The sequence below is a fragment of the Equus przewalskii genome, chromosome 5, assembly GCF_037783145.1.
Source record: "Equus przewalskii isolate Varuska chromosome 5, EquPr2, whole genome shotgun sequence".
Classification (NCBI taxonomy): domain Eukaryota; kingdom Metazoa; phylum Chordata; class Mammalia; order Perissodactyla; family Equidae; genus Equus; species Equus przewalskii.
The window spans coordinates 11,614,714-11,630,800 of NC_091835.1; the positions used below are offsets into that span (position 1 = coordinate 11,614,714).

The following is a 16,087-nucleotide window of genomic DNA, read 5'->3' on the forward strand; positions in this document are numbered from 1 at the left end:
ATTTTCATTCATTCATTCAATCAACAAGTAATAAAATATAGTGGTGACAAGAAAAAGTCATCGTCCTCATGGAATTTACATTTCAGTAAGATTTCTGAAAATTTACTAAATAACTGAGAAAAAATTAATCTTCAAGTAGTTTGCTCACAGTTGGTATTTTTACCAAAAGAACCTCCCTCCAAAAGTGACTCTTACTAAATTTTATTACCATACCATAATTTAAACTATTTTAACTCAAATGTATTTTAAATAAACATTTGGATGTTATTTTCCAAAACTGTTCATGGAAAACAGATGCCTTGTTTCATTTCTTGGTAAAAACAAATAGACAATTTTTAAGAGCTAAAGGCTAAATATACATCCATTTTAGCAAATCATCCAAGAAAAGTACATTTGGCAGAAGGGTCAGGTTTGTTCCTTTTTCCTCCCTACCTTATAGATATACACACAAAAGAGATTTTTTTAAAAAGGAAAATAAGAATGTATCCTTTTACCTCTTCTGTGATGATCAATTTCTGGATTTCTCCATTAGGCATTACCCGTTTATACAGTGGAGCCTTTATCCTAAAATAATATTAAAACAAACTTGCTCATTATTAACCAAAACATTTGATAAACTAACATATCCTATGTAAACTATACATCATATATAATAATTAATATATCCTATACTGTGTATAGAACGTATACGAAATGAACAGAACTAGGACAATGGGTAGAAGTTACAGCAAATCAAATTTTGGCTGAATATTAAAAAAAACAAAACAAACTTTCTAACCTTCAAAGTTGTCCAAAAACGGTAGAGGATGCCTCATGGTCATGAGCTTCCTATCACTGGAGTCTCAGCTAGAAAACCATTAACTAAGCAACCGTATAGGGGGCACTTAAACACCAGCTGAGGGACTGGATTAGATAACCTTTAAATTTTATTCCAACCATTAGATTCTGAGCTTCTAAAAAAAAGGTTTACTAAAAATACAGTCAACTGGGCAATTTGTTAAACCACAGATTCTGATTCAACAGGTCTTGGGTAAAGGCCAAGATTCTGCATTTCTAACTGGCTGGCTCCCAGGTGATGGAAACACTGCTGGTCCATGAACCACACTTTGACTAGCAAAGGTTTTAAGTCACTTTCTTAATTCTGTCTGATCATAACAATCATACAAGCGCCTGTTAAAAATAGTAATTCTAAGGGCCGGCTCTGTGGCCAAGTGGTCAAGTTTGAGCACTCTGCTTCAGCAGCCGAGGGTTTCGCCAGTTTGGAACCTGGGCGCGGACATGGCACCACTCATCAGGCCACACTGAGGCAGCATCCCACATGCCACAACTAGAAGGACCCACAACTAAAAATATACAACTATGTACCAGGAAGCTTTGGGGAGAAAAAGGAAAAAATAAAATCTTAAAAAAATAATAAAATAAAGAAAAAAAGAAAAAAAAGAAATTCTAATCAGGTAGGTTTGGGAAACACAATCTAAGGGATTATTATCCCTGACCCTAAAATATAAGCACCTGATTGTCATGCAGGGAACCAAGTGGGTCAACTCCCAAATTTTAACCACATTAACCAAACACCTCATCATCTCCCTTTCACCACTACCCATCACTCATCACAATTTCAGAGTCTAGCCCACTAGCCAGAGACTCTTATTCTTTTGCAACTGACCACGTAATGTCTAAGTAATCAAAACCTAAAATAATTATTTTTGATAGCTGTTATTGTTGTGCCTCTTGTTCATTTCAATACATTCATTACTTTTTATAATTATTACATGAAGAGTTGGAAAGGGACTTAAAATTCTTCTTCATTACAGATTAAGAGGCTGAAACGAGAGAGGCCAATAAACTTGCCCAAGATCGTACAGCCATCATACGATCTTCAGTTTTCCAGTTAGGAAGCTCCACTCTCAAGCCTCCTTAGAATTCTTAAGAGAATGGCATATAAAGTTTTACCACTTCCACTTTTCCTCCCAACCTTTAACAAATCCAGTGAAGCTTTTATTCCAACTGGATTATGGAGGGAACTTACAGGAACTTTTAAGGAAACTGTTAAGAAGCCATAAAATCATTAACCACTCCAATTTTAAAATATGCTCCCCAAACGAAAGGCTATGACTCAATATTCAGGCCAATTTTCCAACGGCTACAATCTACATGAATGTCACCTGCCCATTGTCCCTCTGTGCAGACCTAAGCTGTGTACCTGTACAACAAGTATTTTTCTAGAAACTAAAAGGGCTGCTGATAATGACAGGCAAAGAAAAACTCAACTTAGCAAAATATTTAATGAATATATTCCCTTACCTTTCTTTGAAGACTTGAAGTCCTCGAACCAATCCTTCCAGACACAGGAGATCATATCTATTGGCAGGGACGTCAATTTTGTAAAGAACAACATCAGAGGCTCCCTCCGCCTTTTTATCACCTTGTTCCTTACTTATAATTTCCTTCTCAGAAGTCTAAAACAAGCCCGAAAAATAAAATAAAACTAAATAAACATAAATTCTTTTAAAAAAGCTGTTCTGAGTCCTATAAAGCAGTAACTACATTATACATGTTTTTCTGTAACAAAACACGGGTTTATTATGTCTGTAACAAAAATAACATGAAAATATTAAATGTTATAATCACAACCAACAAATACTCCATCTTTTGCTGTATTGAGACATCTAGCAACCTCAGTCATTCCAGAACAGCACAAATCCATCTAAAGTAAGGACTGGCAAACTAGGGCCCATTGGCCAAATCATGCCTGCCACCTACTTTTGTAAATAAAGTTTTATTGGAACACAGCCAGGCCCATTCGTTTACATGTTATCTATTACTACTTACAAACTGCAGCAGCTGAGTTGCAACAGAGACTACACAGCCTACAAAGCTTACTACCTGGCCCTTTACAGAAAGTCTGCCCATCCCTAAAAGATCCAAAAGAAAATGAAAACATCACCAAGAATACAAGGCAACAACAAAATGTCAATGAGTTAAAGCAAAGATGATTCACCAAATAAAACAAAACTTCTTATAAGACAAGACCTCTAAAAGCTAAATCCTGTGGGTACCCAAGTCTAGAAGCAGCTTGAGAATGAAAGTAAGCATATAAAAACAAACAATAAGATTTGAAGGATCATCAGAAGCTATGGTGTAAATGAGAAGAGATTTAGGGACAACAGGAGGCAATCTAGTGACAGTAAAGGTACAGAGCAGCAAGAACGAAGGCTACCAAGAGGGAGAAGAGAGAAGAAACACCAATAGAATAATAATTTTTAACGAGGTGGCAAAAAGCTTAGAATATCCAAATCATTACATTATAGTAGAGAATAACAACAGATTTTCTTAACGATAACCATTGCCCAGAACTTATATTCTATTTCTTATGTTTATTACAGCAGGGAACTGTAAATATGTTTAAGAAATTTTCAATCAAAATGCTCAAAAGTTATATCCCAATTGTTAATGTTACCCTTCAATTATGTGGAAACTCCACTTAATCAGAACTTCCACTATTTCCACCACCAACGACCTGCTAAAATGACTGGTGGATTCCTATCAAAATATGTAATGATACTTGTTTTACATGATGCCCTCCCACTGCCACAATATAAGCTGTTCAAAGTATTGCCCATATACGGAATTATAGTCTACACTTGCACAGCATGCGGAGGAACTCACTTTTGGTCATTAAGCACTATGCGCCCAGGTCACACTTGAGGAACCACAGAGGTCCATACAACGCTGGGACTGTGCAAGGCTGTGCGGGCTCCAAGAAACACCTACGCTGGGCACCTCAAACTTAGGAGGCATATTTTTAAAATTACAGAAAATGAAAAAAGAAAAAAAAAGAAGGAGAAGAGCAGAAAGGGGAGGAGGAGGGGGAGGAAGCAGGAGGGGAGAAAAGAGATGGGGGTGCGAGAGGGACATGAGAAGAGGCAGGAGGAGGAGGAAAAATTAAAATTTAAATAGCGTTCAATCAAAGGAGTCAATAAAATTGGTATTTTTTCATGAAGAAAGATGACCTGCCTTACAGAAGATGCTAGATTTCAGGAGGAATCCATATAAACAGGAGATAATACATAACCAGAGAAATGAAGGCATCTGAATAAACAATGGCCCAATTCCTTTGCAAAAAAGACACAGCAGCTTAAATCTTTCATTTTCAGTATATCAATTCATGTGAAAGACCATATGCAAAGATTGGGGTTGTCAGTCCTAACAAAAATCTTATGGAAATCAAAGACCACAGAAATTTCAGAACCAAGAGGAATCTATAGGGATCATATAATCCAAACCCCTTATTTCACACATGGAAAGGAAGTCCAGAGAGACTAATATACGAGGCCCAGAGAGACAAAGAAATCCCTGGTTACACAGCTAGTAAATGCTGGAGCTCCAACTATTACTCAAATTTTCTGATATCCAGTCCAATGCTCTTAGGTATCACACAGCCTCAAACATAATTTTGAGAACTAATAAAATTATTAATAGCAACTCAATATAAACTACAGAAATCTCAGCCAACTTCTCAAGTATACAGATGTTCATTAATATAAAAAATATCTTTCTGTAACATTAGTAAAGCAGTGGCAAGAAAAACAAGGCAAGACAATGTGCATTTTTTTGTCAGCCTGAAGATATTTTAACCTTATAGCATTATAAAACGCTGATTAAATCAAGAAGATAAAAGACTTAGGAAAAATAACACTAATTACCAGAGAAATAATAAATTATCTTTTTAGTTATAAGTACAGTGTCTTTAATGCACAATCATTAGTAATATATTTTGTAAGTAAAGCTATTTTTAAATATTTTAATAATTATACAAAAGACTTCAATAAGACAATGCATCAATCATTTTTATAAGCAATTCTTCAAAAAATAGGAGATCCTGTTACAAGACCAATGTACACAGAAATGGAAGAACGAATTCATGCTGGTTAAACAGACGGAGGAAGTGAAGGAGGGGCAGCCAGCAGCCAAGGAGACCCAGCAACTCTGGGTGAAGCAACGTTTCCACTGCTTCCCAGGTCCCTTTCCATGGCTAACTGGCAAAAAGGCAGCCCACTGGCATTCTGGGGTTACCTGAGATGGTCTATCCATCTCCACAGCACCAGCCTGACAACCTGAGGTGACTGCATGCAGACTAAGGCATGAAGCCTTTTCGAGATTTTAAGCAAAGCACGCTCTTAATCTCAAAGCAAAGATGCTCTTAAAACCAGAGCTTAGTTCCTTAACACAGAGAACACAGAAATCACCTGGCCCACAACCGTAAGGGAACACAGATAGCCATAAGGTAACAAAGATAAAATATAGTAAAACTCTGAAAAAGGAGCCTATATACAGAATATCTGAAAAATAAATATCCAATACATACAATTTCATCAAGTTCCAGACCAAATTCAAAACATAGTTCATCAAATTCTTCGTCAGCTAGGAAAAAAAGAAGAGAGTATTAATTTTAATCCATTCAGCATAAATGAAAATAGTATATAAACTGCACTTTCTTACAGAATCTGTCTTTATTTTATTTTTTGGTGAGGAAGATTGGCCCTGAGCTAACATCTGTTGCCAATCTTCCTCTTTCAGAGAGGGGAACCTGTGAACCTAGGGCCACTGAAGCAGAGCGTGTGAACTTAACCACTATGCCAGTGGGCCGGCCCCTAGCCTGTCTTTAAATATGCAAAGATGCTGTGATGAAAAGAACAATTCCAACTTTAGAGTAACCCTGAGGAATAATACTTCCTAGGTTAACTACAAGACATACCTCCAAGTAAAAAAATGACAGTTCCACTGTCCCTGAACAGTGCTATTGAGAGATTTTGAGAAACAGGCTATTCAAAGCACACCTCAAAGGCACCTTGGAATTACAAGTCAAACAAATTTAATGTTAATTATATGTTTAGTACAGCTAGCATTTTGAAAATGAGTCAAACTTATGATAAAGTTATATTTTTAATATAAGTATGTTCTATAATACATTAGTGCCTATTTTATAATCAATATACACAGTACATTTGTCTATTTTATGACCTCAAACATAATTTTGCTATTCATATGATTATAGATGTTGTGGTTTTACATGTATTATATATGCTTAGTCTGGTCCATAACTTCTTTGAAACAAGAATGTAAATCTTCAAAGCATTTAATATTGACCCCGTTTCTGCAATAATCTGCATTATAGCATGGTTTCCAGGGACACAGAGCAAAAACTCTGGCCTAGGCATTTGCTGTATTTCTGTATAAAATCTGATTTATTATCATAATAAAATGGTTAGGTTTTAAAAAAATAATAAAACATAAAATAAAATAAAATTCTCTGAGGTGGCCTGACAGCTGGCTTTGGGACGAGGCCAACTGGAGTTTGAATTCTGACTACCCCACTACTAGTTCTGAGAGCTTAGCATCTTATGTAAACTTTCTGGTTCCTATGCCTCGTCCATAAAGTGGATCAAAATGCCTCACCCATAAAGTAGCATTTTATAGCCATTTATTTCTAGCACGCAATTGTTGGAAATATTTCAGTGAGCTCCTGCAGACAATGGGCCCAGCACACTGCCCTGAAACCCAGGAGGTCTGCAGCAATTAATGGTTCTCTTCCTTATTTTCAATTTAGATTCTACTTTGGTTTGCTGCTTGATACAGCATTTTCAGGGTTTTCTAGTTACCAAAAATTGAAGACAAACCATCATTACCAGTATACTCTAGTGAAAAGCTGGTCTTAAGATTCCCGATCCTGACACTGAACTTCAATTTAACAAATATTTACTGAGCACCTACTATATGCCAGGCACTGTACTAGGTGCCAGGGCTACAAAGATAAATAAAACGCAACTCCCACCTTAACTACTTCCTACTCTAGCAAAGAAACAAGAGGTGTAAATAGAGTTATGTTAGGTGCAAGGTACATGGGTGGCACAAAAGGAAGTAACCAACCCCACTTAGGATCAGCTAAGGATTCACAGAAAAGATGAGTTCATTAGGCAGGACTGAGAAGAGTGAGACAACAGCACGGCAAATCTGGAAAGCTCAATATGGATGAAGCATAAGGTCCCCGTCAGGAAGAGACAAGACACACCAAGTAGAAAGAAGTCAACTCGACATGCACGGGATTTGCTCTCCCACCTGCCTGCAGGCAACGGGGAGTTACACGGGATTTTCAGCTGGGCAAAGGCATGACTAGATCTGCATTTTAAAGAATGGTGGCAGGGTGGTGGATGGACTGGAGCAGGGAGTCCACTGTTACAGTACGATGGGAGAAACCCAGTGGGGACTTGATTAAAGCAGCAGCAGGATGAGGAAGAAGGAAGAATGTGAGAAATGTTAGAGAGGCAGAAACTGTAAGGTTCAATGACTAAATGGGAGGTGGGAATAGAGAGTGGGAAAGAGGAGTCTAGGAAGACTCCTAGGTCTCTGGTGTGGGTGAACAAGTCGGGGGGAGGTATCATTACCTAGGGCAGGGAATAGAGGCCTCCAATGATCCCTGCTTCCAGGTGTTGAGACCTTCGTGTGAACTGTGTGAAGCAACCACATGAGTGAGCTTGGGAGCATATTCTCCAGCCCAGCCAAGCCTTAAGAGGACGGCAGGCCCAGCTGACAGCTTGACTGCCACCCAGTGAGACACCCAGAGCCAGAAGCACCCAGCTAAGCCACTCCCATCTCTCAAAAACTGTCTGAAATAATAAAAGCTCATTGTTTTACACTCCTAAGAACTGGGGTAATCTGTTACGTAGGAAGAGATAACTAAGAGACTTTAGTCTCTAGAAGTGGAGTGCTGGCGTAACAAAAACCTAACACATGAAGGTGGCTTTGGAATCAGGAAGGTGGGCTTTGAGGAAACTGTAAACAGAAACCTGAAGTGCCTCAAAAAAGCTGTTAAAAGAAGCCTCACAGTCTTTGATAAGGGTGTAGGTGAGGACATGGAGGAAAGTGAGGTAGCGTTATTGGAAACTGGAAGGAGAATCCTTTCTGCGCAGACGCAGAAAGTTCAGCAATGCTGCTGCCTCCAGTGACGTGGACAGTAGAAAACGTACTGGGTGATGTAGTGAAAATTTCCAACCAGTGCTGAAAGTGCTGCCTGGCTTTTTTCTTGTCGCTCATCACATGAGAGAAGAGAGAAACTAAAGGAAAGGCTGCTAAACAAAAAGAAGCCAGGACTTGATGGTTTTAAAAATTCTCAGCCTCTCGAGATGTAAAACAAGGCTAAAATTAAGAAACGACTTCTGAGCAAAGAGCAAACCCAGAGCATTACCAGGAAAACATGGTCCAAAGATGAAATCAAGGGTAAAATCTTCAGACTCAGAAAGATCAAAGGTACTATTCACTCAGACAAAAGGAGCTATAAAGAAATTAAGGGTGTGCCTCACAAATCCATTCCATCACACACTAGAGCTTAATGAAGGGCACTGTAGCAGAAGCTCAAGGTACAGAGCAGCTTGTTTCAGAGACGTGTGGGTGGTGACTTGCCTAATGAAATGGAAACAGTAAAATTCACCAAAGACCCACAGTTTTTTGGGTTTTTTTAAAGATTTTATTTTTTTCCTTTTTCTCCCCAAAGCCCCCTGGTACATAGTTGTATACTCTTAGTTGTGGGTCCTTCTAGTTGTGGCATGTGGGACGCCGCCTCAGTGCGGCTCAATGAGCAGTGCCATGTCCCCGCCCAGGATTCAAACAGATGAAACAGTGGGCCGCCTGCAGCAGAGTGCACGAACTTAACCACTCGGCCACGGGGCCTGCCCCCGACCCACAAAGTTCTTAAAAGAAATACATATGCAGAAAAATTGCCAACTTGAGTTGAAAAGGAGACAGAATAAAATGAAACGAAGCCTGTGAACCTCCAAAGTCTATTGGCAGGAAGTAGACAGAACTAATCAGCTGTAAAGCACCTGCTTTCTTTCACCAAAAAAAAGGGGGGGGTCCACTCAGAGGGTGGAACCAAGAGCCTAGAGGGTAGGGCTGAGAGCCACGGAGAATGACTGCAGGCCTTCAGACCTAATCAAGAATATCTAACATTTGCCAGCTCAATTTCAGAATTGTCATGGACCAACAACTCCTTTGTGTCTCCCATTTTCCCCCCTTTTGAAGCGTAATGCCTATAGTAGTTACGCTATGCCTGTCCCACCATTGTATGTTAGGTGCATGTGGGGCAGACAACCTGTCTCTTTAGTCTCTCAGGCCAAGGGTAACTGTACTCAACAGCTGTACTTAAGGAACTACACCTGAGGGCCCCATCCACACCTGGACCTCATTTAGATGAGATTCCGGGCTATGAGCTGCCGCTGTAATGGGATGACACTCCCGGGGGCCCTGGGAGGGGGTGAGTATATTTTGCATGTGGGAGGAACATGAATCTTTGGAGGCCAGAGGGCAGTCTGTGGCAGTCAGCCTCCAAGAGGGCCTCCTATACCTGCCTCCTGGTGATGTGGATCAAGGCTGCCCCAGGGAGAGAAGCTTAAGGCGTCCTGGCCTACGTGCCGATCTATATGACACAATTCATATCTAAAGTTATACAACCACACAATAACCAGACCCCACCTGCACTGATACCATTTTAATGACTTTTTACATCACCTTTCCTTTGTCTAGTAAAAATAAGTCATGTACCCATGCCTTATAAATTTAGCCCTAACCCTCAACACATTGCAGCTCTTCACTGCCCATGGGTCCTGTCCCCATGCTGTTCTCTGAATAAAAGGAGCACTACTATCAGACCTTGCAAGTCCAAGAAATCTTTCTTCCGACGACTCAGATCGCCAAGCCCGCGTCACTGGTATTCACACCCTGCAGAGTCCCCTCCCACAGTGTGCCAGGATTGGTCTGTAGGACTCAGAATAGGGCAAAGGATGGTATATCACTTCTGAGATGTTATTAAAAACTGCAGCTCTCCTGACTACCTGCTCTATTGAACCTCTTGGTCTACTAATTTTTCGGGGTTTGTATGACATACACAGGTGGCTCCGACAGTACCGCTAGCAATTATGCCAAGGCAGAACAGGACCAGAAGTGAAGAATAGAGACAATAAATCAGTTCATAAGAAAATGAGTGGCAAGAGGAAAACATCTGAACGGAAAGGTGAAAAGAAGGTGGACCAAGGAGACAAAACTGCCCCAGAGGAGCAAACTGACCAAAGTAACAAAAGCAGCCTGAGAAATATCCTTGATAAGCAAAGAGATGGTGAAGGGGAGGACAGTGACAGGTAGACACAACGGAATTTAGGACAAAAAGCAACCCTTGGAAGGACTGAAAAAAAGAAGGAATGGGGACAGAAAACAGCAAAGAGACATTATCCGAAAACAAGAAAAAAAGAGAGACTGAAAAAGGGAAAAAAAGGAAAAAAAAAAAAAAGAGTAGGAAACAAGATGGATTCACACTACTTGGAAACCAGATCCTTCGCAAAACATGCTTTTCCAACTCTGACCTCAACCCAACTGAACAGTCAAAAGGTTGCAAGAAAGAACAGAAGAAATATAAACTAACGATGAGTATTATTTCTGACCTGTCTGAAGCACATCTCAGTAACATCGATCTTTCTGACTGCCATTTCAAAGAGTCAGTAGCTGACAGGTATTTGTGGAAAATCAAGCTTACCTGATCTCTTTCAGTAAGAAAAAAAGGGGAGAAAGGCAGCTAGAGAATATATTCAAACATCAGATGACAGTAAATAGGTTATAAATCTCAACATTTTTTAAAACCTAGATTATTTCTTACTTTGCCAGAATTGGATACTTGGGTGGGAACTGATCATGTCTTGAACAAATATTTGCCACACACAATCTTGTGCAACTCAGGTCTATTGTACACCGTTAGCGAGAATATGGTTTAGAAGAATGAATAAGAAATATAAATAAGCATATTATACAATAAAAAGTGTAAGGAGAGCAGAGTTCAGAGGGCAAGGGTATTACCTCTATTTTCAGGGACCTACGGCTGAACTTGATGGAGAATAACGCTTCAATAATACATAGTATCCAAAAGTGCACCTTTAGAAACGTTTTTAAAAGCTAACTTTATTTTCACAGGAATATCTCATTCAAGAAAGCAGTACCTGTTAAACCAACTAGAGCTTTGTTATCATCTTGAGCTCTAAAGCCAACAACAGCTCTCACCAATTAGTTGCTACAGCCTTTATACAAACTGATAACTACGGGGCGGGGGAGATGTTTCAACTGCTACATCTATATGGTAACTGACAGCTGCACTTAATATTTCCCCCTTACTTTTAATAGTAGTGTTTTTAGAACTGAAGAAGAGATGAAACGTGGCATGAAGACTAAGCCTGCCGGGTAAAGACTCCTTCTCGTCACTGAGGTCTCAGCTCAAATGTTACCGCCCTATCTGATACTGTCCTTGCACAATATCTTTGCTTCCTTGAGAGTATTTAACATCATCCGAAATCATTTTAGTAATGGGCTGGTTAACTATCGTCTGCCCCCCTCCTCAGAACGTGAACGTGGGCCTTCTGTATCCCGTGCACCGCTGTATTCCCAAAGCGCTTAGAACAGCCTAGCACATAACAGGCGCTCGGCAAACACTAATAAAATAAAATCAAGATAGGATGCTGCCCCTCCTCCGCTCACAAGGGGACTTCCCATAGCGCTCTTCTTATTGCACTCAGCCAGCTACACTCGGCGTGCAACCCGGGGCTTCATTCCTCTCTCTCCCCTGGCACCAGGGGCGCAGTAGGAGCTCGATGTGAGACCGCTGACAGAATCACGCGGCGAGCCGGACACACGCAGGTGATGCAAGGGCAGCCGCGGCGATACCGGCTCCGAGAGGTTAGTTACATCAGCTCAGCCAGGCCGCCTCGGCCGTCAGCCCTCCCTAGCCTGACCCCGACCGCCCAAGGCCAAAACCTGCCAGGCAGCATGAACGCTGCCACGATGCCTTTTTGGAAGGGGTCCCAGCCTCCGAGAAAAGGCACAGAGCCCAAGGTCTGGGGCCGGCACTCACTGTAGGTCCGGCCGAGGGCTTTGAAGAGCAGATCGCGCTTCACGCTGACAGTCGGCATGGCGAGTCGGACGCACTGCGCCTGCGCGGCGAGCCAGCCCGGGTTCAGCGACCGAAGGATGTAGGACCCGGCCCGACTCGTGCGAGCTGTCTTAAATATCGCCAGTCGGCTTCCAACAGCTTCTCCCCTCGTATTTCATCTGAAGGCAAATAAGTTGCCACTATTAACCTCAGTAAAATCTATCTTGCTTGGGTTAATAATCTACAGGCTGAGAAAGGAGACAGAATTGGATAGAATGGGCTAGCATTTGATGGGCAGTAGAATAAACAGACCGCGAAGGCCCTCACGCCTCAAACGCACTACGAGCGGAGAAAGCCAAATTAGGTGGGCGGGGCCAAAGGAGCGCGCAGAGGGGGCGGGGCCTCGAGGTGGAGACTCGTTCTCTGGAGGCGAAGAGAATGAAAGTGGGCGGGGTCTGAGGCGGCCCGGAGAGGATGTGCGGATCCAAGTAGGGGGAGCGAGAGAAACTGTTAGACCTGTTTCTATTTCGTTCTTTAATCTCATACTCTTCTAAGTGTTATACCTGCGCATTGTTTGAACCTTACGCAGCCCTATAAAGGAGGCATCGTTAGAGATCTCTTCACTGTTTACTCAGTGCTCTCTAGTGGCAGGTGCTCTGCTCAATCGTCTGCCACCGTTAGCAGGAGCATTCCTCCTTATAACAACCCTGAGTGTAACAGGGCGAATATCGGCGCCCAGAGACATCAGGCCCTAATCCCCGGAACCTGAAAATGTTACGTTGGGTGGAAACAGTCTTTGCAGATTAAGTTAAGGATTTCAAGATGGAGACATTATCCTGGATTATCAGGACGGGCCCTAAGTGCAATCACGTGTGTCCTTATAAGAGGGAGACAGAGGGAGGTTTGACAGAGAAACAGATGAGAGGCAATGTAACCACGGAGGTAGAGACTGGAGTGATGCAGCCACAAACCAAGGAATGCCAGCAGCTACCAGAAACTGAAGAGTAAAGGAAAGATTCTCCCCTTGCCCTCTGGAGCAACCCTATAATGTGTACAGACACTTTGGTTTTGGCCTAGTGGAATTGATTTTGGACTTCTGACCTCCAGGACTGGGAGAGAATAAATTTGTTTGGTTTTTTTTAAAGATTTTATTTTTTCCTTTTTCTCCCCAAAGCCCCCCGGTACACAGTTGTATATTCTTAGTTGTGGGTCCTTCTAGTTGTGGCATGTGGGACGCCTTCTCAGCATGGCTCGATGAGTGGTGCCATGTCCATGCCCAGGACTGGAACCGACGAACCACTGGGCCGCCTGCAGTGGAGCGTGCGAAGTTAACCACTCGGCCACGGGGCCAGCCCCAGAACAAATTTGTTTTAAGCCACCAAGTTTGTGGTAATTTGTTACAGCAGCCATGGGGAATAAATACACTAGTGTAGGTGCTACTGTTACTCCCACTTTACAGATGATGAAACTGAGGCACACACTATGAGTCACTCAACTCTCAAGGCAGAATTTGCCCTCAGCCTTTCTACTGCACAGTGAGTGAGGGCCTCCAAGGCCATTCAGGTGAGGGAGCAGTACCTGGGTCAAATTTAGACCTCTGCAGCTACAATCAAGTAGTTTTTCACTACATTAGCTTCCCTCCATGGCTGCAGGCAGTCCCTTCCCAGTGCCCAACATAACAGATTGGCAGGGGCCATATCAACGGCAAACCTCTCAAATGCCAAAGAACATTCTCTTCCCCCACATTGATACTCAATGCTCAATTAATGAATAAAGGACTTCTTGAATTATTGCATGATGACCTGCTCTCCTCTGGGCACTCCAAAGTGTTCCGAACCTCTTTCCCCATCTATAAAGTAGGGATAGTAATACACACCTTAGAGAATAATTGTAAGGATTAGTGTTCTACCACATGCCCAGCTGGGTGAGCAGTGTGGGGTTGGTTGCTGAGAGACCAAAGAAATGACCCAGTGACGGCAAACAATACATATGGGTTTATTGGGGTGTTACTTACAGGGAAGATCCAGTAGTGGCTGGCTGGACAGAAATGGACACCACTCCTGCCCCCTGAGAGAAAACTGACTTATGTAGGCAGTGGAACAAAGGCTGCATGCTCGCCAAGGGGATTGTCCCTGTATGACCCGCATTCCAAGGACTAGAGCTCCCACCCAGAGCACCTCCATGTCCCCTCAGACCTCGAGGGTTTTTGTGCTAACTATCCCACAAGGAAGCACCTGGGTTGGCCAAGCCCAGGACTGTTATCACCGTAAGTGCCAGCATGTAGCCCAGACAAGCAGCCTCAAGGACACATGGTTTTAAAGGGGCATGCCAGCTAGTCCCCCTACACTCCAACCCCCAATGTGTCCGAATGGCCCTTGCAATCTCATTGTGTCAGTGTTCCGTGTTTTTCTCTAGTCAGACATAGAGAGGAGCACTGTAGCCTGAGACGACAACAGTAATAGAGAGCACAACGTGAAGTAGAAGAAGTAATAAAAAGGAAAGGACACCAAAGAAAACATGTCATCAGGTGGAGGGGAGTAGAAATGGGAAAGTGGGCAACACTCCTCCACTCTCGCAGGGCTCTCCAGTCACAGGCATTGGCAGCTTGGAGACACCATAGTAACCTCGTGCTTGAAGAGAGAAGCAGCTCGCTGCATACCCAGCAGGTGGAGCGGTTTTGTATGCCAGCAATGTGTGTGTCCATGCAGTGAAAAGGTTGGCAGGCATTGTCCTAAAGACGAAAAGTAAGATGTTTAGAGGGAACTACAACAGGGAAGTCATGACCGTCAGACAAGACACACCAGAGGGAAAAGATGAAAGTGCCTTGGGGAATTGGAGGCGTCGCTGTGATACCCTGTTTTAAGCCTGTCTCCCAAGGGGTTAAGAGACTGTACCAGTGGGGCCCCACCTGCCAGTCCCAGGGCCAAGAGACCATGTGGGTCCCAGTAAGGAGTTTTGTGGCGGAAACGAAAGCAAGTTGTTCTGAGTACCCATCTGTGGTTGTAGCGTGTTTCTTTGATTAGCCCTTGTCTGCAGATGTCCTGTCATATCAGGTCTTTGTGTCGACCTCTGATGTGCACTGGGTCAGGTGTGCCTCTCATGTTCATTCAGTTGACGTATTGTAGTTGTCAGGCATCTTGTCCAGTGGGCTAGTGTCCTGTCTTCTGTCCTCAATTTTTGTTTCAGCAGGCCATTCATATATTCCGTCAGCCCCATGGCCATGGGGTTGTATGGTAGGTGAAAATGCCAGTGTCTGTCCATTTGATCAGCCCACATCTGTACCTGGTGGCCAGTAAAATGCATGCCCTTGGGAACACTGTCTGTAGCACAGAGGTGTTTTAGGCCTCTTCTGGTGGTGTTTTGTGTGGCCCTAAGCTGGGGTATGCCTGTAGCAGCCCTGTAGCTGTGTCCACACAAGTAAGGACATACTGGCAGCCATCAGAAAGAGGCAAGGGCCCGATGTAGTCCACCTGTGAGTGTCGGGTGGGCTGCTTGCTTCTGGCAATTTGGCCTGTGTCCTGGGGAATGGCCCAGGGTTTCTGTAAGGAAGGAGAGGGCACACCTGACAGACTTGTATCACATTAGCATAGTGCAGAGGGAGGCCCCAGGCCTTGGCAATAGCCCACAGGGTCCTTTATCCTTTGTGTTTCGTCTTTTTCTGTAACTACTCTGTCACTTTTTGGGTTAGCACTTTTTTCAGGAGACAAATCCGAGTTAACTCATTTGTTTGTTGGTTCCCTGGTGGCATTGTCACCTGATGTGTAGACACATGGTACACTGTTAATGTCATTCCCTGGACCCACTGCCATCCTTCTTGGTGTCAGTGGGCCACAAGGGAGCTGGAGGCTTCTTGAAAATCTGAAGACTCAGAGGTTAGCATGGCATCATCCATATAATGAAACAAGGCAACATCAGGGGGTTTTGTCCGCCGGATGGTGTTATAGAAACATTGCCGCAGGGCGGGGTGAGAAGTGATGGCAGTTGTTTTGCTTATTTCCACTCCTGACAGCAAAATGTTTTTTGTTTCTGTAGACCAACCCATTCTTTTTACATGTGGCCTCCAGTCCCCCAAGATCCAAGCCCTCTGCATGGTGCTGCAGGCATGGGTCAAGCTTCTTTGGTCCT

General features: G+C 42.9%; 1 protein-coding gene across 2 annotated transcripts in view; it reads right to left on the bottom strand.

The window, feature by feature from the left end:
• The window catches only part of FARSB (phenylalanyl-tRNA synthetase subunit beta), a 74,162-nt gene extending 61,846 nt beyond the window's left edge, over positions 1-12,316 (bottom strand). Inside the window, exons 1-4 of one of the 2 annotated variants that reach the window (XM_008514379.2) lie at positions 11,945-12,316; positions 5,369-5,424; positions 2,305-2,459; positions 495-564 (exon numbers count right to left, since the gene is read on the bottom strand). In XM_008514379.2, the coding sequence (XP_008512601.1) occupies positions 495-564; positions 2,305-2,459; positions 5,369-5,424; positions 11,945-12,002 (339 nt within the window). In that variant the 5' untranslated portion in view covers positions 12,003-12,316. The remainder of the gene's footprint in view (positions 1-494; positions 565-2,304; positions 2,460-5,368; positions 5,425-11,944) is intronic. The other variant, XM_070619949.1, reaches the window with a different exon arrangement.
• Between the last annotated feature and the right edge of the window lie 3,771 nt (positions 12,317-16,087).